This window comes from Scomber japonicus, chromosome 10, assembly GCF_027409825.1.
Source record: "Scomber japonicus isolate fScoJap1 chromosome 10, fScoJap1.pri, whole genome shotgun sequence".
NCBI classification, from domain to species: Eukaryota; Metazoa; Chordata; class Actinopteri; order Scombriformes; family Scombridae; genus Scomber; species Scomber japonicus.
Genome location: NC_070587.1, coordinates 34,559,150 through 34,578,993, shown reverse-complemented (window position 1 = coordinate 34,578,993; position 19,844 = coordinate 34,559,150). Strand labels below are relative to the sequence as shown.

Below are 19,844 nucleotides of genomic sequence, written 5' to 3'. Positions count from 1 at the left end.
TCATATATTCACACTGTCATATATTCACACTGTTATATATTCACACTGTCATATATTCACACTGTCATATATTCACACTGTCATATATTCACACTGTCATATATTCATCCTGTCATATATTCACACTGTCATATATTCACACTGTCATATATTCATACTGTCATATATTCACACTGTCATATATTCACACTGTCATATATTCACACTGTCATATATTCACACTGTCATATATTCATACTGTCATATATTCACACTGTCATATATTCACACTGTCATATATTCATACTGTCATATATTCACACTGTCATATATTCATCCTGTCATATATTCACACTGTCATATATTCATACTGTTATATATTCACACTGTCATATATTCACACTGTCATATATTCATACTGTCATATATTCATACTGTTATATATTCACACTGTCATATATTCACACTGTCATATATTCATACTGTCATATATTCACACTGTCATATATTCATACTGTCATATATTCATACTGTCATATATTCATACTGTCATATATTCATACTGTCATATATTCACACTGTCATATATTCACACTGTCATATATTCACACTGTTATATATTCACACTGTCATATATTCACACTGTCATATATTCACACTGTCATATATTCATACTGTCATATATTCATACTGTCATATATTCACACTCATATATTCACACTGTTATATATTCACACTGTCATATATTCACACTGTCATATATTCATACTGTCATATATTCATACTGTCATATATTCACACTGTCATATATTCATACTGTCATATATTCACACTGTCATATATTCACACTGTCATATATTCACACTGTCATATATTCATACTGTCATATATTCACACTGTCATATATTCATACTGTCATATATTCACACTGTCATATATTCACACTGTCATATATTCATACTGTCATATATTCATACTGTCATATATTCATACTGTCATATATTCATACTGTCATATATTCACACTGTCATATATTCATACTGTCATATATTCATACTGTCATATATTCACACTGTCATATATTCATACTGTCATATATTCACACTGTCATATATTCATACTGTCATATATTCACACTGTCATATATTCACACTGTCATATATTCATACTGTCATATATTCACACTGTCATATATTCATACTGTCATATATTCATACTGTCATATATTCATACTGTCGATAAAGATCAGTGGTGGAAGTGGAGGGAAAAAAATCAACATGTAGAGTTCACGAATCACAATTAACTCTCAGACGTCTGACAGCAGAAACAGAGAAATATGTAAATGAGATTTGACGTTCGGCTTCATTAAAAACACACTGATGTTTTCAAACTCAAAATAGGTTGAAGAAGAAGAAGAGGAAGAGGAAGAGGAAGAGGAAGAGGAAGAGGAAGAGGAAGAGGAAGAGGAAGAGATTTAGATGTTTCTCTGTTCAGCCTGTTATTTATTTTTATTTTATTAAAGCAGGGAGGGAGGAAAGGGGGGAAGAAGGAAATGAGGGAAGGAGGAAGGAAGGAAAGGAAGGAGGGAGGGAGGAAGGAAGGGAGGAAGAAGGAAGAAAGGAAAGGAGGGAGAGAGGAAGAAGGAAGGAGAAGAGGAAGGAAGGAAAGAGGGACTTTTTCCTTTCTTCCATCTGTCCTTCCTCCCTTTCTTCCTTCCTTCCATCTGTCCTTCCTACTTTTCTTGGTTCCTTCGTTCCTTTCTTCCTTCTGTCCTTCCTCCCTTTCTTCCTTCCTTCCATCTGTCCTTCCTACCTTCCCTTTCTTCCTCTCTTTCATCTGTCCTTCCTTCCTTCCATCTGTCCTTCCTGCCTTTCTTGGTTCCTTTTTTCCTTCCTTCCACTTGTCCTTCCTTCCTTCCCTTTTTCCTTCCTTCCATCTGTCCTTCCTACCTTCCTTTTTTCCTTCCTTCCATCTGTCCTTCCTACCTTTCTTAGTTCCTTCGTTCCTTCCTTCCACCTGTCCTCCCTTCCTTCCCCTTTTCCTTTCTTCCATCTGTCCTTCCTTCCTTCCATCTGTCCTTACTCCCTTTCTTCCTTCTGTCCTTCCTCCCTTTCTTCCTTACTTCCATCTGTCCTTCCTACCCTCCCTTCCTTCCTTCCTTCCATCTATCCTTGCTCCCTTTCTTCCTTCCTTCTTCCTCCCTTTCTTCCTTCTGTTTTCGTCCCTTTCTTCCTTCCTTCCTTCCATCTGTTCTTACTCCCTTTCTTGGTTCCTTCGTTCCTTTCTTCCTTCCATCTGTCCTTACTCCCTTACTTCCTTCTTTCCTTCCTACCTGGCAGTACTCAGTGATGATGCAGAAGTTGTCTCTCTCCAGGAAGCTGTGGTGGAAGCTGACGATGGCCGGATGCTGCAGCTGAGACAGCAGCTGGGCTTCCTGATTGGCTCGGACCGTCTCGTCAGGTCGAAGGTCGCCGAGAGGAATCTGCTTCAACACCTTCCTGAGAGCCAGAGGTCAAAGGTCAACGCTCCTGGAGTTCCCTTTAAATTCATCATAAAAGAATGTTTTTCTGTTTCTCTTTCCTTCCCTCCTTCCTTTCTTTCTTCCTTCCTATCTTCCACCTTCCTTCTTTCCTTTGTTCCTCCCTTCCTCTTTTCCTTTCTCCCTCCTCTCTCCCTCCTTCTTTCCTTCCCTCCTTTCTTCTTTCCTTTCCTCCCTCCCTTCTTTCCTCCATCCTTCCTTCCTTCCTACCTTCCTCCCTTCCTTCTTTCCTCTGTCCTTCCTTCCTTTCCTTCCTCCCTTCCTTCTTTCCTTTCCTCCCTCCCTCAGTCCTACCTCCCTTCCTTCTTTCCTCTGTCCTTCTTTTCTCCCTTCCTCTTTTCCTTTCTCCCTCCCTCCTACTTTCCTTCCCTCCTTTCTTCCTTCCCTCCTTCCTCCCTTCCTTCTTTCCTCTCTTTCCTTCCTTACTCCCTTCCTCTTTTCCTTTTTCCCTCCCTCCTTCCTATTTTCCTCCCTCTCTCTGTCCTACCTTCCTTCCTTCTTTCCTCTGTCCTTCCTTTCATCCCTCCCTTCCTCCCTCCCTTCTTTCCTCCATCCTTCCTCCCTTCCTTCCTTCTTTCCCCTGTCCTTCCTTTCCTTCCCTTCCCTCCTTCTTTCCTCCCTTCCTTCCCTTCTTTCTTCCTTCCTTCATTCTCTGACTCGAGGACAACAGGAGAGTTAAAGAAAATGGACACGCTGTTTATTTAATACATTTAAAAACACTGAACTCTTATCAGCTGTTCATATTCTAGTATTTCACAATCTCTTCTCATAATTAGTCTCTGAACCATAAATCATCATGTAACCCTCTTCAGATATGTGGGGATTAATCCTTCATGAAGCTGAAGAGAGCACAGAGAGTTGTTTCTTCAGTATTTAAGTTTACAGACCACAGCAGAACAAAACTACATCACTTCATTATGTTTAACCCTTTCATGCATAGTGCTCACTGCAGGGGACAGCTGTTCAAAAACTCCTTTATTAGATGAATACATGGATTTTGATGGTATAGTTCAGGGGTGTCAAACATGTGGCCCACGCGCCAGAACCGGGCCGCCTAGGGGTCCAATCCGGCCCACTTTCCTTCCTTTCTTTCTTCCTTCCTTCCTTTTTCCTTTCTTCCTTCCTTCCTTCCTTCCTTCCTTCCATCTGTCCTTCCTCCCTTCCTTCCTTCTGTCCTTCCTTCCTTCCTTCCATCTGCCTGTCTTTCCTTCCTTCCCTCCTTCCTTCCTTCCTTCCTTCCATCTTTTTAATGATCCGGCCCACATGAGATCAAATTGGGTTGTATGTGGCCCTTTAATAAAAATGAGTGACACCTCTGGTATAGTTGCTCTTCAGCCACCACAGTAGACACTAGTGCATCATCCCATAAATGACCACTTCATCTGCACTAACTTTATTTTAGCTGTAAATCAGTTGGTTTGTGTAATTTGATGAGTACAAGGTGGTAATATTAAAGGCAAACATGTGCAACTGCAACAAACCAGTAGTAGTATCATTCCTAACCTCATTCTACACCTTTTAATAATTCATGCATGAAAGGGTTAATATGAATTAACTGTATTTTTAAATAAAAATGAGTCAAACACGCAACAACAATGTTTTTAAATAGTTGAAATATTTCCATTTTTTGGGTGTTTTAATGTTTTTTTCTTCTGTCAAATGTTTAAAGGCTCATTTTAGACCTTGAACATGATGTTAGGGTTGAAACACGTACATGCACATTGACTCAGAGCCACGAAAGTAAATCAAATAGACGAGATTTTAATCCAAATACGATCTCTGTCAGGTGGAAGATGAGTTCATATATGTGAGAAACTAGGATCAAGTTAAAGCCAAACGTCATGTTTTCATGTTCAAACCGTCTGAACCATCAGATCTCTGCTTCTCACTGAGCCTGGACCCAAACTGTTCACGGTGATGTAACACTTAGACAAGATGAAGCAAAACCTCAAAGTCTTCTTCACCTTCAAACTGAGGAAGAACAGATGGCTAGCGGTCGCACAATGCTAAAAGGAGAATAAAGGAGCAGTGTGGATATTAAACGTAATAAAGGAGCAGTGTGGGTATTAAACGTGTGTCCCTGCTGCGTCCTACATCCACCCACCTCCTCCTCCTCCTCCTCCTCCTGAGGGAGTTCATCAGCTGCTCCTCACCGAGCCGCCCGTCTCCTCTCCTCTTGTTAAATTGGTGAGCAGGTCAGCAGGTGAAATGGAGACTCGGGTTTAATAACACGCTGCTCTCCCGTCACTTCCTGCTCTGAAGGCAAAGTAGGGCGCTGCTGATATATTAGACCTGTTTAATGTGTTCCCTTCTGTTCACTGCATTCATCACATCGCTCTGCTTTTACTCACGTTAGGTTTTAAAAGGAGAAGCACTGAACCAACGCTCCTCTGAAAAGATTAATGCAACGTGAAATTATACTTGATGGTCAGATAAACGCTGAGTGTCAAATCTCTTCTTCTGTTCTTCTTAAAGTACTCAAAAGTTTGACATACCACAGAAAAGTGTGTTGTTAACCACCCTGCCAAATTTGAATGATTAAAAAAATCGCCAAATATATGAAATTAGGCTTCAAAGTTGTGTAAAAATCAGCCTCTTTCTCTGCTCCCAAACGCTGTGGGCGTGGCCGTCGAGTCCGCTGAAGCCCCGCCCCCTACCAAGTGTCACCTGTCAATCAAAGTCACCAGCTCTACCAGAAACATGGACGCTACGTCTGAGAGCTTTCTGCTGCTAGCTTGGCGGCTAACTCGGCTGCTAGCTCAACGGCTAACTGACTAACTGTAGACTGTAGTAGTAGTAGTGTGTGCTGAATGTATTTATACCTCTACAGCAGCAGGGGCGGGTTTATGCTAAATGGTTGAAATGCTTTTTACACAGTTTTTAGAAATACATTTATGACCTATTTAATGTGTTTAGAAGAAAATGAATTCACTTTACACGGTCTTTAAATATTCTGAGGTCATAAGAAATGGAAGTTGGAGTTTTGGTGTAAGTACATATTGCAGTTGCAGTTTAATATAGCTGCTTGGTATGGAAACCTGAATGTGAAGCAAAAAGACAAACTTTCCTTGATTGTAAACATCACAGGGAAGTTGGTGATAAACAGAGTCAGAGTCCCGAGGGCGAGCTGGAACATATATATAAGGAATATTTCATTCCACATACGAGCTCTGAACATGATATGACTGTAGCAGGAGATTCCCTCAGAGGGCTTTAAACACTATTTACTAGTTTCTCCTCAGTGCTGATGGAGGAATGTCGAGATAACTTCTGTTGGGATTTGGCTCAAATACAAATAAAACTAACTTGACTTATTTTCGATATTGTATATGATCTGTGGATGAAGCAGCTATGGGAGGGGGGTTGGGGTTGGAGGGAGGGGGGGATTTTTGTCTCAACCAGGAATAAAAATAATTCAGTAGAGGCAGAGATGTGTGGACCCAACCATCCCCCCCTCCACAAAATCACACACTGCTAGGACTCACACACAGGCTGCAATTAAGAGCAGCGGAGTCCTAGATCTGTCACACTCACACACACACACACACACACACACACACACACACACACACTGTAATTCATGCTATTACAACGTCCATACATCTTGCCTGTATGTATGTATTTTGCTGCCTTCTTGCACTACAGATACTTATGCTGCTGCTTCCTACATAAACATAGTAGACTCCTAGATTTTATATTTTATTGTCTATATTTTTAATAGGGCTGTCAAACGATTCATTTTTTTTTAATCGAGATTAATCGCAGAATTTCCATTGTTAATCATGATTAATGGCGTTTTGAATGTCATGTTTAAAATCCTGTTATTTTCCATTTGAAGGCAGTTTTAAGCCCATAATGTAAAGCATTTCTTACCAGAGTGTCTTAACTGGGAATCAATCACGGCTCTGCTGCGACTCCCACACTCCAAAATGGTCCTTTGGTGGAGCTGAGGCTGGCTTGGCTGCACCTGGGTGTTTAGCGTGGAGGTGCTAACTCAAACTCCACGTACTCCGGTGGTAGTTAAACTCCGTTTGACACAGGTTGCATTTTACTTTTGACTTGTCAACTGAAGCGTCTGGAAGTGTTTTAAAGTTAAACAAGCCGTTCAAAAGTCCAGTAGCTCTCTTACTTTCCATCAGCGCGGTAGGTTTACTGCAGGAGGCCACTTCAAAGCATAGCGCTACAGCTAGAGGAGCCGTCTACGGGGGAGGAGAAGGGACAAAAAGGCTTGCTACATTAAAATGAGATTAAAAAAAATGAACGCGTTATGGATTGCATTAATCTAATCACCATTAACGCGTTAACACTGACAGCCCTAATATATATATATATATATATATATATATATAAAGGCTCAGTAGGAAGATTTTACAATAAACCACTGTCATAAACCGTCAATTGTGAAGCACAGCAGGCTTGAAAATGTACAATGCAAACTAAAATCTCTCCAAATTACTAAAGAGCTGTATTTAAAAATCAAACCTCTTTTTTATTTCTTTGTGATGTTTTTTTTTGTTTATATAAAGTCAGAAATGTGATGATTATGAACCAAGATCTCAAATTTGATTAAGGATCGTCTTTTTTTCTATCTCTGATTTCAAAGTGGGTTTACTGATGCGGATCCTGAACACATCACAGAGAAACACACATCCTCTGCGTTTGAAGTCTCTGACACATTTATGATGTCGAGATTAAAGGTACGAATTCTGATGCAAATTGCTTCCTCCTGTGTGAGTACTTTTACTTCTGAGTATAAAACAGGACGAAACTCTTCACTCTTCTTCCTGAAATCTGTAACTTGGTGCTTTGAGACTTTAACCCTCCTGTTGTCCTAGAGTCAAGGAAGGAAGGAAGGAAGGAAGGGAGGAAGGAGGAAGGAAGGAGGGGAGGAAGAAGGAAGGAAAGGAGGAGGGAAGTAAGAAATGAAGGAAGGAATGAATGAAGGAAAGAAGAGAGGAAGGAAGGAGGGAAGGAAAGAAGGAAGAAGGAAAGAAACGAGGGAGGAAAGGAGGGAGGAAGGAAAGGAGGAAGCAAAGGATGAAGAAGGAAGGAAAGAAGGAAGGAGGGAGGGAAGGAAGGAGTGAGGGGGAAGGAAGGAAGAAGGAAGGAAAGGAGGAAGGAAGGAGGGAGGAAGGAAGGAGGGAAGGAAAGAAGGAAGGAAGGAGGGAAGGAAGGTAAAGAGGGAGGAAGGAAGGAGGGAAGGAAAGAAGGAGTGAGGGGGAAGGAAGGAAAGGATGAAGAAGGAAGGAAAGAAGGAAGGAGGGAGGGAAGGAAGGAAGGAAGGAAGGCGGGAAGGAAGGTAAAGAGGGAGGAAGGAAGGTGGGAAGGAAAGAAGCTAAACTGCCCAAAGGATGCTGGGATATCAAATGACCAGCCCAGTTCATTCATACCTCACTATCATCTACACTGAGTGGGGGTTTCCTTTCTTTTCTTTTTTTTTTCCTTCCTCCTGGTGTGAAGCTCTTTGCCGAGCCGGGAGTGCCGGCTCGCTGTTGCTATGCAACAACAGTGAAACCCTGTTTGAAGTGTGACACTCTGATTAAAGCTGAGATGGTTGGGAGTTTCTCTGTCTGCCCGGCTGTAAACCAGCAGGAAGAGATAAGATCATCCTTTATTAACCCTCCTGTTGTCCTCGAGTCAAGGAAGGAAGGGAGGAAGGGGGGAAGGGAGGAAGGGAAGAAGGCAGGAAAGGAGGAAGGGAGGCAGGGAGGAATAAGGAAGGAAAGGAGGAAGGAAGGAAGGAAAGGAGGGAGGGAGGGAGGAAGGAAGGAAAGGAGTGAGGAAGGAAGGAAGGAAGGAAGGAAGGAAGGAAGAAGGAAAAAGGAAGGAAAGAAGGAAGGGAAGAAGGAAGGAAAGGAGGGAGGAAGACAGGAAGAAGAAAAAAGGAAGAAAAGAAGGAAGGAAGGGAGGAAGGAAGGAAGGAAGGGAGGAAGAAGGAAGGAAAGGAGGGGGTAAGGAAGGAAGGAAAGAAGGGAGGAAGGTAGAAGGGAGGGAGGAAACAAGGAAGGGAGGAAGGGAAGAAGGAAGGAAGGAAAGGAGGAAGGGAGGGAGGAAAGGAGGAGGAGGAAGAAGGAAGGAAAGGAGGGAGGGAGGAAGGAAGGAAAGGAGTGAGGAAGGAAGGAAGGAAGGAAGGAAGGAAGGAAGGAAGGAAGGAAGAAGGAAAAAGGAAGGGAAGAAGGAAGGGAAGAAGGAAGGAAAGGAGGGAGGAAGAAAGGAAGAAGAAAAAAGGAAGAAAAGAAGGAAGGACGGGAGGAAGGAAGGAAGGGAGGAAGAAGGAAGGAAAGAAGGAAGAGTCAAAGGTTAATCTGATGCAATGTTGCAGCAGGAAGTGGACAGTAAAAATAGAAAGAGCATCACAATAAACAATAAATAATAAAATGGTACGACTTCATAAACCTTCTAAAGGATTCATGAATGGTTTATTTCTGGCTTGTTAATTAGTTTGGCAAACCAGAGTAACAGTGAGCAGCTGCTTGCCAAATACTGATCCCTTATTTATCTGTATTCTTAGCTTTTCATCAGGCAGCTTCCTGTTTGTTCAGTGGATTCTCTTCCTGTGTCTGAGAGTTTATTTATTTATAAGTTACAAACTGTTAACACTAAAAGGAGCCTTATAGTAACGTGTAAAACATCTCACTATCTCACCAAACTGCTGACTGACAAACATCTGACAGATGGATAAAAACACAGCAGTATAACCAACCTTCATCCTGCTAAATAGTGACCCTGCGTTGATGTTTGAGAAAACAGGAGGCAAAACTTTCCTTTTTGATAAAGCTTATAGTTTGGGCTGGTTCCAGCTCTTAGCTTATGCTGCTATAGGCTTAGACTGCCGGGGGACTCCCATGATGCACTGAGCTCCTCTCTCCTCTCTCCTCCTCTCTCTCTCTCTCTCTATCCATCTATATCCATTAACATTCATGTTCTATTAATGCATCAATAAGCTAAACTTCTTCCCCAGAGTTGTCTGTGCTTTCTGGTCTCACAGGTAATCTGGGCCTGTAGACGTCCAGATGACAGATTCCAGTCCCGGACCTTCAATGTGCTTCTCTCTCCTCCTCTTCCTCTCTCTCTACTCCTCTTCCTCTCTCTCCTCTCTACTCCTCTCTCTCCTCCTCATCCTCTCCTTTCTATCTCTCCTCTCCTTCCTCTCTCTCCTCTCCTTCCTCTCCTTCCTCTCTCTCCTCTCCTTCCTCTCCTTCCTCTCTCTCCTCTCCTTCCTCTCTCTCTCTCTCTCTCTCTCCTCTCCTTCCTCTCTCTCCTCTCTCCCTCTCTCCCTCTCTCTCTCTCTCTCTCTCTCTCTCTCTCTCTCTCTCTCTCTCTCTTCTCCTCTTTCTCTCTCTCCTCTCCTTCCTCTCCTTCCTCTCCTTCCTCTCTCTCCTCTCTACCCCAACCGGTCGAGCCAGATGTTCTCCCACTCTGAGTCTGGTTCTGAGGGTTCTTCCTGTTAAAGGGAGTTTTTTTCTCTCCACTGTGTCTCATGTGGGAATGTTGGGTCTCTTTAAAGTTAAAACCTGAAGAGTTTAGAACCTGCTCTATGTGGAAAGAGCCTTGAGATGACTTTGTTGTGATTTGGCGCTATACAAATAAAGATTGATTGATTGAGATTGATTGAGGTTATAACTCATTTACAATTTAATAAAGAACTTACTCACAACTGTTATTATCATTAATATGCACTAGGTCAAACTAGGCTTTGTGGTTTGCCTCACCAAATGATATGTTTAGACACTGTCTCCTTTTGAGATAGTGGTGAGCAGTGAGTCTGCTCCTTTTGGGGACAACAAGAGGCACTCTGATAGTGTTGCTATAGCAGCCGAAGTCAGATATGTGTTTGACTGTTTTCCCTGGATGGGGTAGAGGCAGCTGGAGTCAGAAGTTTGATATAGTGTTGGATGGAGGACAAAGGTCCTGAGTAAGGTCTAAGCAATGTTTTGTCTATAGACCAGTACACTAAATTCTGTATATTATAGATGTGTTGGATCTTTCATGGCTGAACCTGTGTTATTATCTGTGTGGTTTAAAGTCCCGGAGGAGAGAAACATAACATGTACTGATCATTCGTTTGCTTCTCCTTGGCCAAGCAAATAAACCTTTTCAATACAAGACATCCTGGACTCCTGTCTGCTCTCTCCATTGATGTATGGGCTGCATTATTAAAATCACTATCAACAACTATGTATAAATCCTTTATAATGAGAGTCTGGTTGTAAAGTGGTTCCTTGAAGCTGTTTCAACTGACTAACCTGCAAAAACAATCTAAACTTAAAGCAGCTATAATAGATATTTTATACTAAACATCCAGACGTGTTTAAATGCTTGAAATAAAACATTCACTGATGATTTCTTCCCGAGCTAAATAAAAAAAGATGAGAAAACAATTTGCGCCTCCCTCAGCAGGATGTTCCTCCTCTTTATTGCAGCGGCAGCAGGAGGCGTCACTTCTGACTCCAGACTCCCTCATTTCACATCACAATTAGACGATAATGTGGGAGGAGATGATGGAGATGATGGAGGGAGAGATGAAGCTGTTTGTGTGTCGGGGAGTCGATGTCGACCCACCAGGAGCTTTTACAGCCTCATATCCGCTCTTAGCAGGTGTTTAGCACTCACACTGAGGAGGTTTTGTTTTTTGGCTCAGTGAGCAGATCTGCCTTCGAGCTCCAGAGAAAAGATGCCAAAGATGAAGTGAATAAATCATCCCCAGCCACACACAGCAGAGAGCGTGCCAGCGGGGGGCAGGTGGGGGGCGAGAAAAGGCAGCAAAAGTTTGCGAGCTTGGATCGATCACGCAGCGGCGGATCACAGCAGCACAGTGACAGTTTTTATGATGAGCTCACAGGACATCAGAGCTCCCCATAAATACTGAGGATCAAACACTCACATCCACCTCAGAGCTGCTCCTCTGAATCATCCACAAGATTTGGGGGCTTTGATGTCAGATCCCATAAAGGTGTGAACACAGAGCGGGCGAGCTGAGCTGATGCCTGGAACATTCAAGGACCCGGTGCTTTTATTATGAAGGGTCACATGATGGGAGAGAGTATCCCCTCTGCTTGAATTTCAATCAGGATTTAGGAAATCCTGTTCTACAGATGCACCTTGAATGTATCTGACTGACCGGATTAGAAAAGACATGGATGGTGGGAAGTCATGTGAGGAGAGGGGGGGGGGGGGGGGGGTCTACAGAGAGCGTTTGATGCTGTGGACAATCGAAACATTACAGCATTTAAAGTCCAACTGTAGTCCAAACTAATGTCAACATGTTTTTATAATATAATAGCTGTGTGTTGTTAAAGGGCCTGATGGTGTGAATGGAAGTCTAATATTCTACCAACTCCTGAGAGACATATCTAAATGCTTCACTACAGATAACTGAACAGTGACAGCTAAACAATGAGCTGAAACTCACTATGAAGCTCTGTCAGAGAAGAAATATATGCTATAGATACTTTACACCAGGGGTGTCAAACATACGGCCCGTGGGCCAGATACGGCCCGCCAAGGGGTGTGATCCAGCCCACTTGCCATCTTATGTTCTTTTCCTTCCTTCCATCTGTCCTTCCTCCCTTTCTTCCTTCCATCTGTCCTTCCTACCTTTCTTCCTTCCATCTGTCCTTCCTACCTTCCTTTTTTCCTTTCTTCCTTCCATCCGTCCTTCCTCCCTACCTTCCTTTTTTCCTTTCTTCGTTCCTTCCTTCTATCTATCTATCCTTCCTTCCTTCCTTTCTTCCTTCTGTCCTTTCTTCCTTCTTTCCTTCCTTCTTTCCTTCCTTCTGTCTGTCCGTCCTTCACTATCTCTCTTTCCTACCTTTCTTCCCTCCTTCCTTTTGCCTGTCTTTCCTTCCTTCCCTTCTTATTTCCTTCCTTCCTTCCTTCTTTTTAATGATCTGGCCCACATGAGATCAAATTGGTCTGTATGTGGCCCTAGAATGAAAATGAGTTTGACACCCCTGCTATAGATACTTTACACAGTAAAACCTGCAGGATTCAGCAGGACTCAGTTTAACCATCAGACATGTTCTTCAGCCCGAGTCTGTGTCATTAGGCTTTAAAGTCTCGAGCAGAGAAATGTTTCAAATCTCATTTCCAAACAGGATTAACACACCTGACTTCTGCAGAGGTTTGTAACTCTGGCTCTTAAAACAAAACCGTGTCAGTGTTTTAGGAGATGATGTTAAAAACATGTCAATCAATCATTAATACTTCCTGTCTTCTCAGCAGGAAACTAGAGACTTCCTGTGTGGGCGGACAGACACACTTCAAAATCCTCATAAAGCTTTTCGTCGCCTCGCTGACAAACTGAGGATGTGAACGCCGGGATAAAAAGGAACAGGTGCTGCGCTCCCGTCGCCATGGATACTGCATCCCAACGGACAGCCGAGGGTCACGGCTCGCCAGAAACCTCCTAAATACAGGAGCTGGAGCTTTTATTGTTTCCTTTTTTTTTGTTGTGTCAGTGGAGTCGGTTTCATAAGCTGTCAGATGAGAGACGAGCTTCTGTCTTCACATCTGAGATTAACTTTTTTTTTATGACATACAGACCAAAAAAAAAAAAGAGAAATTGTGTCTGTGATGCGCAGAGATTCACGAGCAAACGCTGACACATTGATCAGGGCACAACGTCTAAATCTGGCAGGGGAGGAGAGACGAGGGGGAGGGGGGTGGAGGGGGGGGGGGGCTGTCAGATGGTGAAAGGGCAGAGATGATGAGTCCAAACACCGACTCACCATCTGTTTTCTGACAACACAAAGACTCCTGATTCTTCCTGTGAGTCCTGTCTGAGCAGCACGCTGGAATTAAATGTCATGTTTTATTCTGCTCTGTAAATCACTTCCTGTGTTCTCCTTTCTGCACAAAATCAGAACATTTCCTTCCATTTAGCCATTATTAGGCTGAGTGAGAGGCTATTCTAGACGGGGAGGGGGGGTCCCTAGACATTCCCTAGACGTTCCTCGGCCAGGAGAGATACTGTATGTAATCCCTCCAGTGAGTTCTGGGTCTCCTACTAGTTGGAAATACCCCAAAAAACCTCTAGAAGGTTAAACTCAATACAGAACAATATGATCTGATGACAATATGAGCCGGTCCATAAAAAAGAAGGAAGGAAGGAAGAAAGGATATTGTGTGATAGGAGATGTTTAGTCTCTCTGCTCTCTGAAACATGAATCAAGGTTTAATCACATTTATTGATCAGTCAGATTATTGATTATTGATGCTTTCTAAACACATCTGTGCTTCAATGTTTGGTAGAAACACTTTTTATGAGGAGAGAATATGAACAGTATGTGATATACCACACACACACACACACACACACACACAGGCACTTTGACCAGGATATGAAATATTAAAATGTTTTTTGGTAGAGAAAATGAAATAATAAATGAAAGGTGAACAGTAGTAAACTGTTACTGTGAAGATTTATGTGAGAATAAACAGAACCACAGGAGTCTCCTGACTAACTGCACATTCTCCCACAGTCTGTTCTATGAAACAGCCGTAAACACTACAGTTCCCATGAGCCTCGGTAGCGAGGGTGGTGGAGAAAATCTATCCAACCCTTAAAGAAAGAAATTCAACAAAGGGAAACACTTCACAGCTCTGCATCAGTGAAGTACGACCCCAACAGTCTGAGAGTAAAGCCGTGACTGTTCAGTGAGATGACAGCGTGTTTGTGCAGGTTTACAGCAGGACCAGGTTTACAGCAGGACCAGGACCTGAGACAATCCTCAGCGTCTCCGTGTTCATCACGTCTCTGACTTCTCACCTCAGAGGACGTCTGATAAGAACACGACAGGGACGAGAGCCAAACTGTAGCTTCAGTAAATCCATGCTGTCGACTCCCATCCAGAGGCAGACAGCCGAAACACACACACACACACACACACACTGCTGCGTGCCTGTGTGTGTGTGTGTGTGTGTGTGTGTGTGTGTGTGTGAGGGAGGGCAAGGACGCGACAGAGCATGACAGGTAGAAACTGAGAGACAGGACGAGAGAGAGAGAGAGAGAGAGAGAGAGAGAGAGAGAGAGAGAGAGAGAGAGAGAGAGAGAGAGAGAGAGAGAGAGAGAGAAATGGAGGTAGACAGATAAAGGAGAGAGAGAGAGAGAGAGAGAGAGAGAGAGAGAGAGAGAGAGAGAGAGAGAGAGAGAGACGCCTCGAGTTTAAAAGGTATGAATCACAAAACTTTACTTCTAATCATCGTTTATGTTTAAGTTTGATTGATTTGACTGAAAAATCTCTAAACATCATCGTCTGGCTGTCGTTCATGATTCAGATTGTCAATGTTCATTTGACATGTGGTCAATAAATATGGGAAAAATAAATAGAAATAAATAATATTTAACAGTTTGACTGATGTTAAACATGTTCATATACCAGCTGTGAGAAGTGGCTCACGGAGCTGAGGTGAGGTCTGCAGCTGGACCCTCCTGAAGCAACGACCGTCTTACAGCAGCTCAGCTTATTGTGATTTGGTTTTTGTTTTTTTTGGTGTGAACTTGAAGGCGCCTGCATCACTGAGCTCAAACCAGCTCCAAGAGGTTTCACTACTGTGTGTGTGTGTGTGCGTGTGTGTGTGTGTGTGTGTGTGTGTGTGTGTGTGTGCGTGTGTGTGTGTGTGTGTGTGTGTGTGTGTGTGTGTGTGTGTGTGTGTGTGTGTGTGTGTGTGTGTGTGCGTGTGTGTGCGTGTGTGTGTGTGTGTGTGTGTGCGTGTGTGTGTGTGTGTGTGTGTGTGTGTGTGTGTTTTCACAGCTCACTGCTGCCATCTACTGACTCTCTTAAACTCCAGGTTCAGCTGATATTTGGTAAATGAACTGGTCTGTTTTTGACCACTCGAAGCACTTTTACACTACATGTCACATTCACACATTCACACATTCACACACGCATCGGACATGTCAACATGGGGACTAGACGAGCCAGGAATCGAACCACCGATCTTCCAATTAGTGAAGGGTTAGGGGAGCTCTATCTATTTGTTCACATTCACTGTGATACTGAAGCAGGTCCTCGCTGTGTTGGTGAGATTTTAGAGGAAAGTGTAACGATGGTACCTCAACTTCAAAAATGAAGTCAACTAAAAGTAAAGAGAAGGGGTGTTAGTACTGGCGCCTCACAGCCAGAGGGTTGTGGGTTTGAACCCGGCGGCCAGCTGAAGCCCCTCTGACCAAACCAAACACATACAGCTTAGGTTGATTGGTTACTCTGCGTTGCTGGTAGGTGTGAATGTTTGTCTGTCTCTATGTGTGATGGATCCAGACCTCGTCCTGGACCGGGTGGAACAGCAATGAAATGAATAAAAGTAAAGAGCACCAAATGTAGTATGCCTTCCTTCTTTCCTTCCTTCCTTCTGTCCTTCTTGCCATCTGTCCTTCCTTCCTTCCTTCTGTCCTTCTTGCCATCTGTCCTTCCTTCCTTCCTTCCTTCTGTCCTTCTTGCCATCTGTCCTTCCTTCCTTCCTTCCTTCTGTCTGTCCTTCCTACCTTCTGTTCTTCCTTCCTTCTGTCCTTCTTTCCTTCCTTCCTCCATTTCTTCCATCTGTCCTTCCTTCTTCCCTTCCTTCCTTCTGTCCTTCTTGCCATCTGTCCTTCTTTCCTTCCTTCTGTCTGTCCTTCCTACCTTTCTTCCTTCTTTCCTTTTGTCTGTCTTTCCTTCCTACCTTCCCTTCTTATTTCCTTCCTTCCTTCCCTCCATCTTTTTAATGATCCGGCCCACATGAGATCAGATTGGTCTGTATGTGGCCCTTGAATGAAGATGAGATTGACTCCTCTGCCTTAAAGGAAACACAATGCTTTTCTTTTTGAGTGCAGGATCTTTTTTTTTTTTTGCCTTATTAATTTTACAAGATAAAACACTTCAGGGCAGCTGAGCCAGAAGTCTGTCTGCTTACTGAGCCTGTCATGATGACGGCTTCTGTTAGACCAGAGTCTTAGATTAGTATTGTTATATCATCATTTTAAGACCATTTTATGCCACAGTACTTCCCTATTCCTCATTCCACCTTAAGCACTTACAGCAGACCTGCCCAAGGGAGGGAGGAAATAAGGAAAGGAGGGAGGAAGGGAGGAAGAAGGAAGGAAAGAAGGGAGGGAAGGAAGGAAGGAAAGATGACAGGAAGGTTAAAGAAGCTCAGCAGAGACTCAGTTTAGTGTCTGAGATCGTCACTACACCGAGAACAGATGGTCCACCTTAAAAGTCAGTCCACCTTAACCTCTTAAAGACCATTTTATGCCACAGTACTTCCCTATTCCTCATTCCACCTTAAACACTTACAGCAGACTTGCAGCATCAGTCTGATAGTGGGAGGGAGGGAGGAAGAAGGAAGGAAAGGAGGGAGGGAGGGAGGAGGGAAGGAAGGAAGGAAGGAAAGGAGGGAATGCTTTAACACAGACAAAGTGAAGGCAACGTTCACTGAGTGTTTGGTGAAAACTGTCCGGATAAAAATCAATGAGTCAAAGTTAAGAAGGGAGAGGATGAGTGTGGCTGACTCTCAGACTCTGATTTCTAATTTAAACCAATGCTGCCATCTAGTGGTGATATGTTAAAAAAAGAATAGTTTTTTACTCAATCAAATATTTCCTCATTAAATACTGCTACATTACTAAATAAAGGATGATGTAGGAGACATATATTGATTTTCTTATTAGTTATTCTGTGTTTAATTAATTTTGTCTTGTTGCCATGGTGATATGCAGTGTTTGGGGTCACGTGGGTACTGTAGTTGACAGCCGGTAGGTTATATCAGAACCTGCTTCACCTGCACTGGGAAGGAGGCGAGTCTAGGTAGCTGTAATTTGTGTTGACCGCATTTCATTATCGCTTTTGTTTGCTTTAATACACGTTCACCAAGTACACATATATCATCCTATGGGCGCGTGTAAAGCTGCTGTAGTATTCATTTCATTCATTAAAATCTCCGAAACTTCTTTTTGGACTCAGTGTGCTTCTCTGGAACAGCAGCAGCGTGTCATACAAATACCAGACCTATTCTGCCTCACCAGACACTTTTTTAAAGGTACTAAAGCCGCTACAGATGAACAAAGAGGTGAAGTGGAATAATATGATTTAATAAAGTTTGTCTTAAATCTCTCTCTCTTTTGGTTTTGATTTAATTGTGTTTTCCTCAGACCTTTTTCAAACATTGAATATTCATGATTATGTTGTTTATCTCAAAATGTTGCAGATGCTGCTTTCTGCTCTGTATTGTTTCACTACTCATATTTGATGTTGTTCTTTTAACATGTTGAAATAAATAAACTAAACTATTTCACTTTATTGTGTTTGTAAATGTTTCTGTTTTTCTCTTAATCATTATTGTAGTAACACTTTCCTTTCTGTGTATACTTAATATCTATAAACTATTATAGTATTTACAGAGAAAATGACAATAAATTCTCTATCGATACAAGATAATACCATAAATATGATATTTTTCCAACTTATCGCTGGCTACAGTCGTTGAATTATAATTATTTGACAATTTTAAACTCTCAGTTAAACCAAACTAAAAAAAAAAAAAAAAAAAACAATCTTATTGAAGCACGTTGTTTACGGTGGTCTCTGGCACCTTCACACATGATTATTTTGCAAAAGCATGTGTGAAAGTGCACAAAGTTTATAAATTAGGGGAATAATTTAGTAAAGTAGACACAGTTCATATCCATCACTCACATACAACCAAAGATTATCCAGACCAAATCAATATGGACTGAAGGATGATGGAAAACTGAATCTACTCACAGCTCTTCTTCGTCTGTAGCTTTGGTGTCCTGAACCAGATAAACTGAACCAAAACTGCCTCGGCCAAGACTTTGCAGGACTCTGTATCGCTTAGCAACCAGGCCGCCGTCACCACCATCACCGCTGCCACCGCCAGACTCCACCTCCTGAAACCTGAGCATACTGTCAGCTCACCTGTGGACTGACAACAGGTTCAAAGTCTTAACATTTGAAACACTGAAAACATCTTAACACTAAAAGCTGATATTAAAGGGCGGTTCCCAGTATCCCCAGTGTTCCCAGTGTGTGTTAAGCAGCAGTCAGCTGTCCATATGAGCAGTGAAATAAGTTTTCCTCTCTGTAATCATACCTCCTGTTCATTTATATTAAATAAATGCACATAGACACAGACTGATAAACTTCTAATGTGTGTTCAGTGATGGAGGATTATCACAGTGTTTATACATAGGCTAGTCATTATAAAGTCTCTGATCAGCTTCTATTGAGCTTCATCAGTGTGAGTTATTATATCAGTGATATCTGATTTCTGCTTTCATTAAACGGAAAGTTGTCTGGAGGAAGAGTAAGACCAAATGAACAAACAGTGAAAAGGCGGTTTATCAGCTGTTTGCTCGCAGTGATTAAAACTGACGGATCTGAAGTGATACAAAGCCTCTATCCGATAATGGACGCATCACAGATGTCTCGGTCAGCATGAAAAGTCTCTGCTTGCGGTAATTCATGTGTTTTTATGCGTTTACATGAAATAAACAGTTGTTTTGTGGTGTTTGTTGTGTTGTTTACCTGCAGGAGACTAGGTGGAGAACTTCCGTGTTTGATCCCATTTCCATGGAGACGAACCCATCCCACTGACGTCACAACCGGGATTTAATCTGGATTTAATGTTCTCTGAGGTCAAACCATAGACATCGATAATTTTACTCTTAAAGATTTAATATGTTACTATGACAACAGAAAAAATAAGTCGCTGTATTATGTGGTTAACTTTTTTATTTTGATGGGAAAATTCTTTATCCATAAACAGATTCTCAACCCTCATTTCTCTTTTTTTCTGTAGAAATCAATTCAATTGTCAAATCGCTTTGCTTGATAAACAATAAGAAAAGTAATACATTTATAAAACATTATAAAAATATATAGGAACTCCCTTGAAACTATAACTAAACTTAGTTTATTGTAATGCATATACAATGTATATACAATTTTATTTTCACCCTTTGTCTGTTTGTTTATTCATTTAGTTATAGGCCTATATATTTGACATGTTATATTTTATTATATATTTATATTTGTACTCGTAAGAATATGTATTGTCAATATTCAGCCGTCATAGTTTCATGTATTAGTCGATCCTGACTTTGTTTGTATATTTTGTGAAATAAGTTTATTAAATAAATAAAATAAAAAGGTAAAACCAATCTTAAAAATGTAGTGTTACTTTATCTGCCAGTTCAATCATAAAAGTCAGCTGGAAAAAAACTGCTGTCTTAAGTTTGACTGTGCTGCAACATTTCAAACCACATTGATTAAAGAGATCAAAAAGAAATCCAATTTGTCGTTCAAAATGTATCTTTGTGTATTTT

At 41.9% G+C, this 19,844-nt stretch overlaps 1 protein-coding gene across 1 annotated transcript in view; it reads right to left on the bottom strand.

The window, feature by feature from the left end:
- The window catches only part of nek11 (NIMA-related kinase 11), a 68,779-nt gene extending 50,357 nt beyond the window's left edge, over nucleotides 1-18,422 (bottom strand). Inside the window, exons 1-2 of the mRNA XM_053327716.1 lie at nucleotides 18,262-18,422; nucleotides 2,312-2,477 (exon numbers count right to left, since the gene is read on the bottom strand). Of these exons, the coding sequence (XP_053183691.1) occupies nucleotides 2,312-2,477; nucleotides 18,262-18,422 (327 nt within the window). The remainder of the gene's footprint in view (nucleotides 1-2,311; nucleotides 2,478-18,261) is intronic.
- Between the last annotated feature and the right edge of the window lie 1,422 nt (nucleotides 18,423-19,844).